Source organism: Girardinichthys multiradiatus, chromosome 4, assembly GCF_021462225.1.
Source record: "Girardinichthys multiradiatus isolate DD_20200921_A chromosome 4, DD_fGirMul_XY1, whole genome shotgun sequence".
Taxonomy (NCBI): domain Eukaryota; kingdom Metazoa; phylum Chordata; class Actinopteri; order Cyprinodontiformes; family Goodeidae; genus Girardinichthys; species Girardinichthys multiradiatus.
Window position 1 is genome coordinate 11,326,506 of NC_061797.1, and position 15,151 is coordinate 11,341,656.

General features: G+C 40.8%; 1 protein-coding gene across 1 annotated transcript in view; it reads left to right on the forward strand.

Moving 5' to 3' along the window:
- LOC124866544 (A-kinase anchor protein 13) overlaps positions 1–15,151 on the forward strand; it is a 129,839-nt gene that overhangs the window by 110,234 nt on the left and 4,454 nt on the right. The window contains exons 27-38 of the mRNA XM_047362372.1: positions 2,054–2,302; positions 2,400–2,476; positions 4,059–4,240; positions 5,164–5,246; positions 5,343–5,531; positions 8,079–8,225; positions 9,249–9,322; positions 9,940–9,984; positions 11,631–11,681; positions 11,849–12,121; positions 12,810–12,989; positions 13,328–13,622. Of these exons, the coding sequence (XP_047218328.1) occupies positions 2,054–2,302; positions 2,400–2,476; positions 4,059–4,240; positions 5,164–5,246; positions 5,343–5,531; positions 8,079–8,225; positions 9,249–9,322; positions 9,940–9,984; positions 11,631–11,681; positions 11,849–12,121; positions 12,810–12,989; positions 13,328–13,622 (1,845 nt within the window). The remainder of the gene's footprint in view (positions 1–2,053; positions 2,303–2,399; positions 2,477–4,058; positions 4,241–5,163; positions 5,247–5,342; positions 5,532–8,078; positions 8,226–9,248; positions 9,323–9,939; positions 9,985–11,630; positions 11,682–11,848; positions 12,122–12,809; positions 12,990–13,327; positions 13,623–15,151) is intronic.

Sequence of the window (15,151 nt, forward strand, 5' to 3'; positions counted from 1 at the left end):
CTCTCTAATCCTTCCCTAGAGCCTCTTTACGGTTCCATGTGGGATGTTGGAGCTCTGACTTAATCCCCAAGGTGATTTGAGCAGACTTCTTTTTTGACAATTCTTATATTGAAAGGAAGCAGCACAGTGTCATCAGATATTATTTTTTCTGCTGTGGAGCTCCGAAGTACAAAAACTGCAGGAGAAAAATATCCTAAATATAGGTCAAGTTGTACTTACTATGTTCAAAGCTAAGTGCTTAAAAGAGAGCTCCAGTGTTGAAGACATTGACATTGGATTTTTTTTACATTATGCAAAAATAAGACCACTTCACATGAGTGGTTTACCCTGATGTGAAGGTGCTGTATTTTCACATAAAGGCAGTGGGTTGAAAAAGTGTAAACATGTTCATATTTTCTCACATTACAACCAAAAATCTCAATGTATTGTGTTGGGTTTTTATAATACTTTATGGGATTTTGCTTAGATCACCACAGAGTGTTGTAGAATTGTACAGTGGAAGAAAAACATGCATGGATTTCATGGAAGCATGGAATAGTTTACAAATAAAAGGGTGGTGTGCATTTGTATGCAGTCCTGTTTACTCCAATACCTCTAAACAAAAACCAGTGCAACCGATTTCCTTGGAGTTGCCTAATTGGTAAATAGAGTCCACAGGTGTGTAATTTAATCCCAGTGTAAATCCAACTGTCCTCTGAAGATATCAGAGGTTTTATAAAGAACATTAGTGAACAAACATCATGGAGACATATTAAGGATTACATTTTAGCCCGTAGTTTTAAGCAGCATTAGAGCATTATCTAGAAAAGTAGCCAAGAGAGCAATGGGAAATTTGGAGGAGCTGCAGAGATCCACAGTTCAGGTAGAAGAATCTGTCAACATCGGAACCATTAGTTAAAGGGAGGGTCACACTTTTAACATTTTGGCCTACCACCACTGTGTGGGGAAAAATTGCATTGCGTGTCACCTTGAAAATGCCATCCCCATGCTATAATATGGTGGTGGCAGCATCATGCTGTGGAGGTACCTTTCTTTTTAAGAAGTGACAGAGGCTGCCAGTTTTTAGGAGGATAGATGGAGCTTAATGCTAGAAGAGAACCTTGGAGGCTACTAAAGACTTGAGATTGGAACAAAGGTCATCCTTCCTGCAGGACAGTGTCACTAAGCATACACTCAAAGCTTCAATGGAATGGTTAAGATTAAAGCAAATTCACGTGTCCAGTCAAAGTATACATCATAATCCAAATGAAAACCTATGGCAAGACTTTTGATGTTCACAGAAGGTCTCCATCCAATCTGACTGAACTTTAGCTATTTTGGAAAGAATGGGGAAAAAATAGTTTGAATCTCTATATGTGCGAAGCTGCAATAGACATACCCCAAACGACTTGCAGTGAAAAACTAATGGCTGTTCCACTAAGTATAGAGTCACTGATGATAAATACTGAGGATTTGTATTCATCATCCATGAATCCATACTTTGTAGAACCATCTTTCAATGCAATTACAGCTGCAAGTCATTTGGAGTATGGCTCCATCTGCTTTGCACCTCTGAGGAATCCAATCCACTCAAAAAGCAACAGAAAAGGAGCAATAAAGGAGATTAAACTCATATTCAGTCATAAACCAAATATTTTATATTGTAAATGTCCTGACCAAAAGTAACTGCAGGTGAGACAAATTTATACTCTGGAATTGATTTCATACTTTGGAGATACGAGGAAAAACATGTAATGAGCAATGACAAAAACACTCCAAATGTATGAGATTGTGGAAATCGGTGTCTTACAGTTAAATACATGAATAGCTTCCAACATATTCATCCACTTTATGTTTTGTGTGAACAGTTTTCCTGCTTCACAGTGAGGCTTTGTGTATAAAACTAGAGGTAGTTTATGTCAAAATATACTTGCTTTAGTATATTGAACCTACTTAAGTATCTCTGCTTGTTTAAACTGGGATTTCCATCAAAAGTTCAGGTGGCATTTGAGCCTTTTCCTGAATGCCCCCCACTCTCTTGCCCTTCTAACCTGTCGCCACCTCCCCTCCACAGATACAGATGAAGACTACGATGACCTGAATGAGGCCATTCGGTTGGTGAAAGAGGTTATTGCTGCAGTCGACAGCAAGGTGAACGAGCATGAAAAGAAGCAACGTCTTAAGGAATTCCACAGCCGCATGGACAGCAAGTCCATCATGATATTGAAGAGCGGCCAGTTTTTTGCCAGAGAGGACCTGCTGAGACGGAAGCTGATCCATGATGGAGCTCTGCAGTTGAAGAATACACAGGGAAGACTTAAGGGTGTGTATAGACCTTCATAATTCTTTCTTTTTGTATTAATTAACAAAAACCTGATTGAAGCCCTTACCTACTGCTTTGTTTCCTGTTGGTCTTCCAGACGTTCAAGCTCTGCTGCTATCAGATGTCTTGGTCTTCCTGCAGGAGAAGGACCAGAAATATGTCTTTGCCATGCTGGTAGGTTTTTGCTGTTACCTCATATGCTTATTGCATCTTTTTTAACCTATTTCCTATCCTTTGCCTGCTTCCTCCCTCCCTCCTTCCAGTGTTGAACATCAGATGTTGTCATACTTTCTGAATGCAGTGTTCCTGCTGTTAGCAGTAGCTGCCCTGTTTATTTTTCCCACTGAGCAGGAACGTCTGCCTTTCGCTTGCACGCTAGCTGAACCTCATAAACGCAATCTGGCCCTGGGCTCCTGACCCAGCTGTGATAAATCATACTGGTTTCTGCTGGGGCTCGTTCCATGTTTACAGGACTCCCAGCTTCATGCCGTGGCACATGCTTTTCTGTCATACATTAGAAGGATGAAAACAGAGGCTGGCCTGCAGCTGGATAATCACATCCACCAGTAAAGCTTGGAGTGTTTGATTTGGGACTGATGACAGTGAGAGTGAAATCTATTGAATGAACGGCAGTTTAGAGGTCAGGGTTATGTTTCAGGTCCAGATTGAAGAATTAGAAGCAAACCACAGGACATAAACAGTATTTAGCTGTTTTAAAAAGTTGATTTGAATCAATAAGTAAGGGTAATGAATCCTAGAAGTCATTCCAAAAACTTCAAAGCATATAAAACACTTTTATGTAACACAGTACATAACTTGGGATCAATCAGCGACCTTTCTCTGAAGACTTGGTGTTTTATTCACTAAAATTATATTTTTTACAAATATGTGTTAACTTGCTCATCATTGTTTAAACAATGCAAGTTTAAGTATGCTTTGTTTTCTCTACCAAATGAGAAAGTTGTCCAATTGACTATAAAGTTAGCAATGGTAAATCGCTGCAGGGAAGCATGATATACCATATTTCTTTTAAAAGATGGTATACATGCATTCATGTAAACTACATCACCTTAGTTTAAAACTGAAACTGAAAACTGTATCATATACTAGTAACTAAAGAAAAACACTTTTAAAGTGCCATTTAAGTAGGAACTGTAGGGTTAGTAGTTAATGAGCCACACTGTGAGAACCATACATTTATTTAGTCCTCTGGTATCAAGTACAAATTTGAACTTGTACTTTGAACACAGCCCAAAGGCAGTTTATTGCTCCCTAAATATGATGCTGCTGTATAAATGCATCTACACCTATCTTCATTTTTAGAGAGCATTGTTAGATGAACAAACAGCATCATTAAGTGCAGAAAGCTTTAAATGGCTCCAGGATGAAGCTGTGGAGCAGCACGGTTTTGGTTAGAAGTCAAGCAGCAGATTCTGGCATGTAGGCGATCTGTTACTAACGGCCTTGATGATCTAATTAAAAAATAATTTTTTCTTTTTTCCTAAATATGTAATTTGTTGTTCCATTTATCAACAATCTCCTCCCTGATATAAATCTCTTGACCTTTTTTCTCCCTCTTCGCCGCACTTGTTTTTCCTGCACCAATAATTACCCCCCCTCCCCTATTGTCTTTCCTTGATGCTTTTCCCATCCTCTCTCCCTTGACCCTCCCACTGCCTCCTTTCTTTTTTTCCACTCTCCTCCCACGTTGGCTTCCTCAAACCCTTCATTTTTATCCTCCCTTGTCTCCCCAAAGGACCAGCGCTCCACAGTCATCTCCCTCCAGAAGCTGATCGTCAGGGAGGTCGCCAACAAAGAGCGTGGCCTATTCCTCATCACGGCAGGCACCGAGAAGCCAGAGATGATGGAAGTGCTGGCCAGCTCGAAGGAGGAACGTAACACCTGGATGCAGCTCATCCAGACCGCCATGCAGTCCATGTGAGTGGGATTCATTTAGGTCTCAAGTGTTGCTCCTTCGTTGCTTATTTGTTCTTCCTATCCCACCATCCAACTTCATTTTAGGATGTTGTTGTTGCCAAAAAAGTAAATGTTTTGCTTTTTCTTTTCTCAAAACCTAACTTAGCCCTCTTTTTGCACTTTTACTTGTAACTGCTGTGAACAAGCTCAGGTCTGGCCTTTCCTCTGTGCTATAAAGCTGGGGTTAGACCTTTCCCAGTTTTTTTCATGGTAATGTACACGAAGTTGGGACAAAGCACTGTGCTGCCAGGAGGATTAGCTGGTCTCTACCTGTGGATGGGATGTACTCAGGGAGCACCTAATGCTGGATTGGCTGCGAGGGCAGCTCACTTATAAGCAGAGGATTATTTGAATGCAGCCAGTGGGAAGAAGGAAGAGATTTAGCACTCTGTCTCACTCCCTCCTGGTCTGACTTCTGTCAGAATACAAACTGAAATCAAGCTGTTGGCTGAAGATGAGAACAAAACCCAAAGCACACGCTGTTCTGTCTCTGAATTATACATATGAATGGGCTCTTCATAAGATAAGGCTGAAGCTCATTTATATAAATCCTCTGTGGGAGGAAAAGAAGTTTGGAAAATGTTGGAAATTAGAGGAAGTTTATGAGAAATTTCTCAGAGGTAAAGCCTCTGGTTTTACTTCTCTATGCGTGATTCTTTAATGGGTGTTCATTTCATTTAATAAAGGTTTTTATTTTGCCTATATTCATTTGCTTTTCACCTGAAATGTCACCATCATGTTTGATAATTCATCTTGATTAATCCCCATACCAAATAAATTTGTGACCTTTTGTAGATTTTCTCACAGTAACTCGGGAGGATTTTAAAACATAGAATGCTCTTTTTTACTTTGTGATACATCTTGTGTTCTTCACATCTGTGCAGGGAGAAAGACGAGGACGAGGGGATCCCCAGTGAGACAGAAGATGACAAAAGACAATTAGAGAGCAAAGCCAAAGAGATCAGAGGTGAGAAGAACACATCAAACAGGCTTTTGTGAAAAGAAATATGAAATGGAAATTTTTCCTTCAGAGACCATTACACTTGTCTGTTTCTGTGGCCAGATATGTTGAAGCAGAAAGATACGGAGATCATGTCTCTGTTGGAGGAGAAGGTGCGGCTCTTCAGGGAGATGTGGGAGGGCTTGAGCCCTGGCGAAGAGGCCTGCAGGCAGGTTGAGCCTTTCTTCAGGTCAGCCTGCAGCCAGGAGCCGCCTCAGGGGGCGTCCATCATGAAAGATGCCCTGCAGGAAGGTGAGACGGAGGAAGTGATGTTTGTAGTGTTTGTGGTATAAATTCATCTTTCATTTAGTGCTTATGGCTTTGAAGCAACACTGGCTTGAATACTGTTAGACGGATAACACTTCAATTTGCCTCCTAGCGTTTGGCTTTTATTTTAGATAAGAAACATCAGAACTCAAATTAGGATCAAAGGTTTTTTACAGTTATTGTTAACAAATATTCATGCTCTCTTTTAGAACAAATCTAATCATCTAAAAGGTTGATAACCTCCAGGTTCTCATTTACAATGTGCATGTTCTAGTTTAGGCTCTGCAATCTGTAAGGTGGGGTGACTCTTTCTGTTTATATGGTCTCTGTTTCCTAAATCTGGACTAGATGAGGAACGTTCTGCTCAACACGATCATTTTGCCTGACCTGGAGATGATTTTAAATCAGGTTCCTTTCAAATATATTAATACTGCTTAAGCCTTTTCAAATGTTCTTACATTACAACCACAAGCTTCATGGTATTTTAGTTGGGTTTTATGGAATTACCAACAGATACACTTTGTACAATTTTGAAGTGGAAGAAATATAATACATGGGTTTCATAATTTGTTTTATAACAATAAAAATCTGTATTTAATCCCCCTGGGTGATTATGTTATAGAACCACCTTTTACCGCATGTCAAGCATCACATCTAGAGAGAAAAACGTTGGACATTCTTTTCACAAAATAGCTTTAACCTCTGGCAGATTGGATGGAGGTTTTCTATAAATATATGTTTTCTAATTCTGATCTGTTTAAGGGGTCAGGGTGATGTGTTGTGTTTTCCGCCACACGTAACAGATTGCATGTAGAGCAAAAACTTTAGCGTCATGTCCTCTACATGGCTTGTTGTGAATAGCAAACAGGATTTCTTCTGGCTTTCTTTCATGAATACCTTCCGTCTTCCATAAAGGCTAGATTTGTAGAGCAAGTTTTCACAGTTCAACAGACAGTGTTGGTAAACGGCCATGTCTTAGTTTCCTGCTGTGACATGCGCTTTCCATTTTCAGATGATGGATGAACAAAGCTCTGTGAGATTTTCAAAGCTTGTTTTATAACTGAACCCTACTTTAAACTTCTCCACAACTTTCTTCCTAACCTGTCTGCGGTCTTTTCTTGGTCTTCAAGATGTTTGTTTACTAATGTTTTCTTGCAAACCTCTGACCCCTTTAGAAAACAGCTGGATTCATATTGAGATTAAATTACACACAGAAGTGACTTCTAAAGGCAATTTCATATACTGAATTTATTTAAGGGAATCAGAGTAAATGGGCTAATTAAAATAAAAAATGAAACCCATGTATCATTTTCCTTCCGCTTTATAATCATAAACGTCTATACGTTGGTTGATCACATAAAATCCCAGGTCCGTGTTGGTACCATGATAAATTTTAAAGAAGTTTGAGGGATGTGAAAACTTTTACATGTTGCTGTAAAGAAAACCTGTTTATCCACAAGAATCCTTCAGATAATTGCTTGTCCTGTTTCTGAGATAATGTTCTGGGTCTCATCAGAGCTTGAGAGCGAGCAGAAGGCGAGAGATGTTTGTGTTCTGGGAGGACTTCCTTTAAAAAAGTGCACTGGAGACATAAAACGAGTTTTGAGATTCTATTCCAGCTACGTTTTGTGCTTTTGCCGCCCTGTTCCCCAAATGTGCATGAGAAGAAAGCAGCACTAGTTGAGCACTGAACTCTGAGAGATGCCGAACTGTATGTTGTAACAAGGAGATGGAAATGTGGAGAAAGATGGAGATGAACAGCACAGTCTCTGCCCATTAAGACAAGCTCCATTCTGCTTGTTTTTAGAAAGGTTGGTAATAAAGGCAACAGATTTTGTTTGTTTTTTTAAAAATACTTCCAGGAGAAGCATAAAACATTTAGCATTCAGTTTAAGTTTTATTCTAAAAAAACAAAAAAGAAGTTTTGATTCATTTATTTAGAAAGACAAAAAGATTTATATCAACAATAGCACAGGATCGCTTCCCAGAATGTTTCTTGTGTTTCTGATACTTCAAACTGGACCTGGAGCTGAGTTAATGTAGTGGTCAGAGCTGTGAGTTAGATAAGGAAATCTCACACTTGAGATTTTCTAGGTTCACTGCAGGCAGAGAGGACTCACAAACAAACATAAAGTTGGTTAGAACACCATAAAAGTATTTTCCTGCTTGTTTTCCATTTTTATTAACTATGGCCAATTTGATATACCTTGCATACATTTTTTCACTTCTACAGCCTTTCTACTGCAGATTTTGCTTGACTTTATTTATCTTATTTTCACCTTAGTTCTCTTGCACATGCTGCAATTTTTCCTCTCAGAGTTCAGATAATTCTTGAATTGCAAATATATTGAAAGTTTTATTGAAGAAGCTCTGTGGATCAAACAGGTTGGTGGTAGTTGCTCAGCAACAACAGCCAGGAGTGCCTGGCTGGATTCTTGGGTGCAGAACTGAGCTCTAACACAGTTAGCTGGGATAATCTACTTACTGACCTGCACATTAATGTTTGCCTGTCTGTGTGTGTGTGGATGACAGTGGAGACGTTGCAGGCACTGGTGAATGGCAGCCTGGGGGGAGCGATGGCCAGCGTGCACGAGGGAGGAGGCGCCGGGCCGGTGTGTCTCCCTCGCCGGGCCGAGACCTTTGGAGGCTTTGACAGTCACCAGATGCATGGCAGCAAGAGTAAGGCCACTTTCTGCATTCTTGCTGACATCAGGTGTGTAATCAGATTCTGGTACCAGGAGATGCACTGAACCCTCACCTGCTTGTCAAAATGGCTGTTCTTGATCAGTGACTAGATGAGTCCTGATGCTGCTGTAAAACTACATATTTAATGTTTCATTTTTAGACAGAGTTGAATTTGACAGCAGGAACCACACCCAACACTTCCCAAAATGCACCTGTTCACATCAGTACATGAGATGTTTCAGAAGTGGCTCAGGCGAGCAGAGCAGTGGCTTCCTGAGGGAGACGTGGCCTGAAGCAATCCCTCTCAAGTGACGGCTTGAAAGCATATAAAGACATAAAACACATTGAGCTGTTGTAGCTTTATACTTCCATGTCAGCAGCAGTGCAGGGGAACCAAAGCAAAGCAAGTTATATTAACTGTAATTTAATATTATTGAAGGAATTTGTATAAGCTGAGAGGGAGAAGAAAGCATCAAAAAATAAAATGGCTTCTCTACGACAAAAATCAAAGATGGTTGTAAATATTTTTCCCAATTTCAGTGGATGGTGAAGGCAAGGCAGCAGTCAAAATAACAGGTGGTACAAAACAAATGAAATAATACTCTACCTAGAAAACTACCATCCTTGGTAAGTTTATACTCCTCTATTGCTGAGAGATTAAAGGCTACAGTGCTCCATCTCTTTTTTTATCATATGACAGAAGACAAAAAATTATGTTCCCTCTCTGTAAGGTAAAGAGGGGAAAAAAACAAAAGTTGTGTTTCTGAGAAGACAGAATTGATTTTTTTTTTTTTTCTCCAAGCTGGTGGGTGTTCAGCAGCTTGAGGTTGCAGCTGCAGAGTGCTTATTGACTCCCCCTGCTGTGTCATCTCTAAAATCTGATCACCTCCACAGCCCTATTATGACAATACCTGACACAAAATAAATGTTTTAAATGAATATTTAGCTTGTTTTCATCAGTGAACCCTCCCTGAATGTGCTGACTGGTCCACCTTGTTTGTTTCCCTTTCTCACCAGGTGGAGACAGAGACGAGAGCGAGGACGCAGCAGGAGACCTGCGCAGGACAGAGTCCGACAGCGTTTTGAAGAAGGTCTACATCTCAACATCCATCTTTTTCTTGACTCACAGACGGCCTGAGGCCATGTGTCCTCCTACATTAGCAACAGCGTTTAGATAAATGTTGCTGCCCCTACCCTACCCCTCTGGTGGATTAGCCTCTTGACTCTTCCTGCCAGGTCTTGTTGCCACTGACAACCATCAGCTGGATATCTATCCGATAGTGAATTAAAGAATCATGTTTATTACACTGCCACTGGCATCATTGTGCCCTGCATATAATAATTTAGGAGTTTTTTTTTTTTTTATTAAAGCTGAGCTACTCTATGCTGTTTGAAAAAATAATTCTGACCTCTAAAGCAGATGGTCCTTGAACAGAACAAGGGGAAAACATGCACTCAGGTAGAATTCAAAAGGGTGTGCAGCATTTCAAGACTATTTGGTGTGAAGTAAGAATACAAACTAAAAAAGTTGCAGGAGTGCTGAGTTTTCACACCTACACAGTTAGCTTTCACTGCACAGCAACATGTGCAGCATTGATCACCATCTCATTGGCAAAAACAGCCCAGCAATGTACTGTACGCAGGCAAAGACTCTGCAGTAGATGCATGCATGTGACTTCACTCAGTCTGTGTTCTTGTTTGCGTGCAGGGAGGAAACGCCAATCTGCTGCAGCTGCTGAAGAGAAACAGTGAGGTAAGAACGGCTTCCTGTTTCTGAATTCACTTAGAGACGCTGTTGGCGTGGAAACGGTCAAAACACTGTTGTTGTCAGCATTAGGCTGAAACTGCAGCCCAGCCCATACATGATGTTGCAGCAGCTGTGGGTGTTACATGAAGTGCTTTTTGAAAGTTTTGAGAAGGAAAATGACTGAAAATCTGAGATACAAGTGCTTTGCAGAAAGATTAGATGGCAAAAAAATAAAAAGGAAGTAAGAAACATTTGGAAAAGTTGGGAAAAATAATTCTTACATTAGAAAGGCAGCTTGTGAACAGCTGCCAAACCACAAATCTGTGATGATGCTGCTATGTGCTTGAGATTTTACAGCCGGTGTTTTAAAATGGTAATGATTTATGTTTCACAGCTTCTAGTAAGATTACATGGATCACATTTGTATGCTGGTAAACACTCGGCAAAGTAGTGGTCAGTGGCCTGGTCCTATTTACGGTATTTAAAAAGATGAAAATGTCATGTCCAGAATAGACTTGTATAGAACACAGCTTCTATAAATGCTGCAGGACAACTATTCATACAGCTTGAACTCTTTCACGTTTTTACTGGTCACAAAAAAAACAATTGAAGGTATTCTAATGAGATTTTATGTGATGGATCAACACAAAGTATAAAGAAGGACAATTATATCTTGATTTTCAACATTATGATCAGGTGAAAATCTGAAAAGTGTGACATCCGTTTGTATGGAGTACCATTGGTCAGTGTTTTGTAGAACCACCTTATGCTGCAACTATAACTCCAATTCTTTTGGGGAATGTCTTTACCAGCTTTGTACGTCTAGAGAATTATATTTTTTTGCCAAGTCTTCTCTGCAAAATACCCTAAGCTCAGTCAGATTGGAAGAGCTAATATCTGTCTGCTGTTTTTAAGTCCTGCCACAGAATCTGAATTGGATTTAAGTCTGAACTTTCACTGGGCCACTCTTAACACATAAATATGCTTTGATAAACTGCTCTATTGTAGCTCTGGCTATATGCTGAGGGACACCGGTGAACCTATGACTCTATCAAGCCTTTCCTCCAGGATTGCCCTTTGTTAGCTCAATCAGTCTTCCTATTAACTCTGTTCAGCTTCCCTCTACCTGCTCAAGAAAAGGTTTTTTCAAAGCATGATGCTTCCTTCGCCATGCTTCAATTTGGGGAGGATGTTTTCAGGGTGGTCCTCCTGCTTCCACATCTTTGCTGTGTCCACTAAATGGCTTATAGTAAACTGCAACCACGACTTCCTGAGGCTTTCTTTCAACAATGGCTTTCTACTTGCAACGTTTCCGTCGATGGCAGATTAACAAAGTGCATTAGTAGTAGCTCTTTTGGCTGATTCTCCCACCTGAGCTCTGGATCTCTGCAACTCCTCTAGAGTTAACATCTGGCTGTTTTTCTGATTAATGCTCTCCTTGCCCTACCTGTCTGTTTAGGTGGACAGTAAGGTCTTGCTAAATTTGCTGTTGTGCCACACTCTTTTTAAGCTTGAGATATTGTTATATATTGTCTACTCAGGTATATGAATAATTCTGCAAGCACTCAGCAGCTCAATATCAAGCTTAGTTATGATAACAGCAGTATGTTTGCAGGTTGTACAACACTCATTGTTTTCATGTTTTCTAACAGCAGGTTCTCCACAGCGTCTCCAACCTGCATCTCCTGCTCAGCACTCTGCAGGTATGCCGCCTCCTAAATTCTGGATCGGTATGCTCCAGACCAGAACTGAAAAGACAAAAGCTTGTGAAGTTTTATCTTGTTAATGTAAATTTTAAAAAGTTAAAGTTTATCTTAAAATCCAAAGAGTTGGGTGTCTGATGTGATCATTGTGGCTCTGTCGGTCGCAGGCGGTGGTGGTCCAGCAGGACAGCTACATCGAGGACCAGCGGCAGGCCCTGAGCGAGCGCTCCTCATCCTGCACGTCCTTGTCTCGCCACTCCTCCCGGCCCAGCTCGCTGATTGAGCAGGAGAAGCAGCGCAGCCTGGAGAAGCAGCGGCAGGAGCTGGCCTCCCTGCAGAGACAACAGGCAGCCCTCACCGAGGAGAAGCGGAAGAGGGAGAAGGAGTGGGAGCGGTGGGAGCAGCAGCTCTCCGAGAGAGAGTCAGCAGTGCACTTACAGGTAACAATGCATCATCTTCCAGCAGCTTTGTTGTCCATTAGGCTCTATGCAGGTGTAATTCTTAATATAACCGCTGGCATTTATTTTCCAGCAGTGAGATCATTTCACGCTGGAGTAGTTCACAAGCTGCAGGCTTTTTTTCACATAATACAATAAAGTGTAAAGCATTTTGCATAAGCTGTAGTTTTTATCAGTGCTTTCTTGTTTATCACAGGCTACCTTAGTTCCTTGAAATTTCACCATTAAATTATTGAACGTCTCTTACTTTCAGCACAATGAAAGATACAAAGTGAACTTACGAGGAAAAATACAAACCTGAGTTTCCCTAACAAATTTCCATTAATCTTCCTCATTGACAGTTAACCTTACTGTAGCAGAAACATTCAAGTCAAATTACCACATAATGGACGACACAATATCTTGTTCAAAGTTTCCGTTTACTGACCTTCAAAACTTGTATCAAGACCAAGCATGTCACTTTCCAATAATTACATGCAGTTCTTTATTGTGAACTGAATAAATAGAGAAGTGATTGAACATGGGTTTGAATGAGTCCATTCAATGAGGGCCATTGCCTTGTGTTGCTGAGTGTCAATCACTGCAGCTTTGTTCATGTCTAAGGAGCTGAAAATCGTTCTTAACAGTTTTGTTTCGATGAATCAATAAATATGCCTGCCAACCATTGCAGGAGGAGGAGGTGCAAAAACAGCACAAGCAGCTTGAGGGGGAGAAGATGGAGCTGCAGAGCAAGAAAGAAGAGTACCAAAGAGACCTGGAGAGGTTGAGAGATGCCCAGAGGAAGCTGGAGAAGGAGAGGGAGGCTGTGCAGCGGCAGATCCACAGGATGGAAGACTTGCGTCTGTCTGAGGTAGGCAGGAAAACTTTAACTGTAATCATAATGTATCTGGCAGGAAAATAACCTCCTCCCATTGGCTCAGAGGCCACAGGTGATCAGGGATAAGACTTCAGCAGAGGAAAAAGAGGCTTGATCTCACATCCTCTTAAAATTGTATAAAAATGCTCTCAGGGCTCGAGGCAGTCCAAACAGATTACCATTTACTTTCACTCAAGCCTTCCAGAATCAAACATTATCCTCACCGTTAATCAACATTAAACCTTCAAAAACACCAGGCTCCCCATGCAGATTCTCTCCCAGATGTTAGACAGGATCAGCTCATGTGTCCATCTTCCTTCCTGTGTTTCCAGAGGACTCCCTCCACAACGTCTGACGAATCCCTGTTCCTCGGCAGCTCCCAGTCCCTGGAGCTGGACCCACTGGAGCTCTCCTCATCCTCATCATCCTCCACCCTGCCCAGGCTGCAGCCCCAGCGCTCCAAGACCAGTAGGAAAGGCCTGAATCCCTTCACCTCATCCTCCAGCAGCCTCAAGAGCAGCGAGGCCAACAACCAGATCTCAAAGAGCTTCCTGCAGCTGACCAAGACCAAGAGCAAAGATGGGAAGAAGAAGAAGAAGAGCAAAGGCGGTAGCGCACAGGCAGCAGGTACAGTGATGGATTTAGATGAATTATTAAGCATCTTACAGTGAGTCAGAGGCTTGAAGTGGAGTGTTTACCTTCAAGGGCACTTCAAGTCAGATGCAGAGTGTTTGGTTTTATGGAAAATAAGACTGGTGGTTGACTAGATAGCAGAAGATAAAGATGATAAATGGTTATTGTAGGTCTGCAGTTGGACATATTGGAGCACACAGTTTCAAGGTTTCCTGGAGGGCTTTTTGCAGCCTTTATGCAGCAATACATGCAGTAAATATATTACCAACAACTCTCCCTGAAAGCATGGCAATTTATCTGCCAAAACTTGAAATATAGCTCAGAAAAAAAAGATGTTTCATTCTAAAGTCAGATAAAATATCATTCCATATGTTTTATTTCAGATAAATTGAAAGTATGGCAATCTTTAAAATCTTAATCTGAAGCTAACGGGTGGCAAGTCCAAAGAAAAATACCAGGAGGGGGCGGCATCTGTGATCCCGTGGGTCTCTTACTCTTCCTCAGCCAGTAAACATATATTAGGTCATCACTGAGTCTTTAACGGCATAATTAACAAAAATAAAATGAACCTCCCTTCATTGCCATCTCATCTCAGACCTAAAGTCTAAAAAAAAACGTGGGGCATGAGTTGAGAACAGAATGTCACAGAGGACCCAGAGCTCTGACAATCTAGACAGATTATTTATTTATCAGAGTTTTAGTTTAAAACTGTTAGTCTTTGTTACGTAGTTTTTTCTCTTGGCAGTCATTTGACTTCTTTGTCTGGCTTAGTACACAACTTTAGATATAGTTGAAGGTACCTATGAAGTAATTCTTCCATAGAAAACTCCCACTCTTAAGTTCTTAGAGTACTTTAGCTGACAGTCGGTAACGCTGTTTGGAATGGGTTACTCTCACAAGCATAAAAATAGATTCTCCCATTTTTAAGGTTAGTATATCAGGCTGCTGTTGGCTGTTTGTTCAACCTAAGCTGAACTAAACCGTTCCTAAACAAAGCTCTGGTGTCTCTTGGTCGTCTCTGAGGTGTCTCAAAGACTCTTCGTTACAAAGGGATTACAAACAAACATCATTCTCTTTGTTTGCGTCCACCTTATGAAATGTAATAGAAGATGACTGTAAGCTGTCTCTTTTGGCAAATTGGACTTTAACAAAAACATGTTCCACCATTGATTTTGTAATATACCTCCACATGGGATTTGTTCTTAATGACTCAGATTAAAGGTTGTTGTTTTGGTCTTTTTTATGACCTGCATGAGACGATTCTACTGCTATAGCACCTTAATTATCTTTAAGGCTTTTTACGCATCATTTATTTATCAGGAATGCAGATAGGTTTGTAGATAGCAGTGATAGTTTAATTAAAATAATGCACAGAAATGAGCACACAGAGTCATAATGTATCAGTTTGCAGCACATGAAAACAGTAAAAAATCATTTTCTGAGACTCCTCCTCATCACTCTGGGCCTTCTGGGTCTTTACCGCTCCATTCCTGGCCATCCTTGGCCCCTTTGCTAGGTTTTTG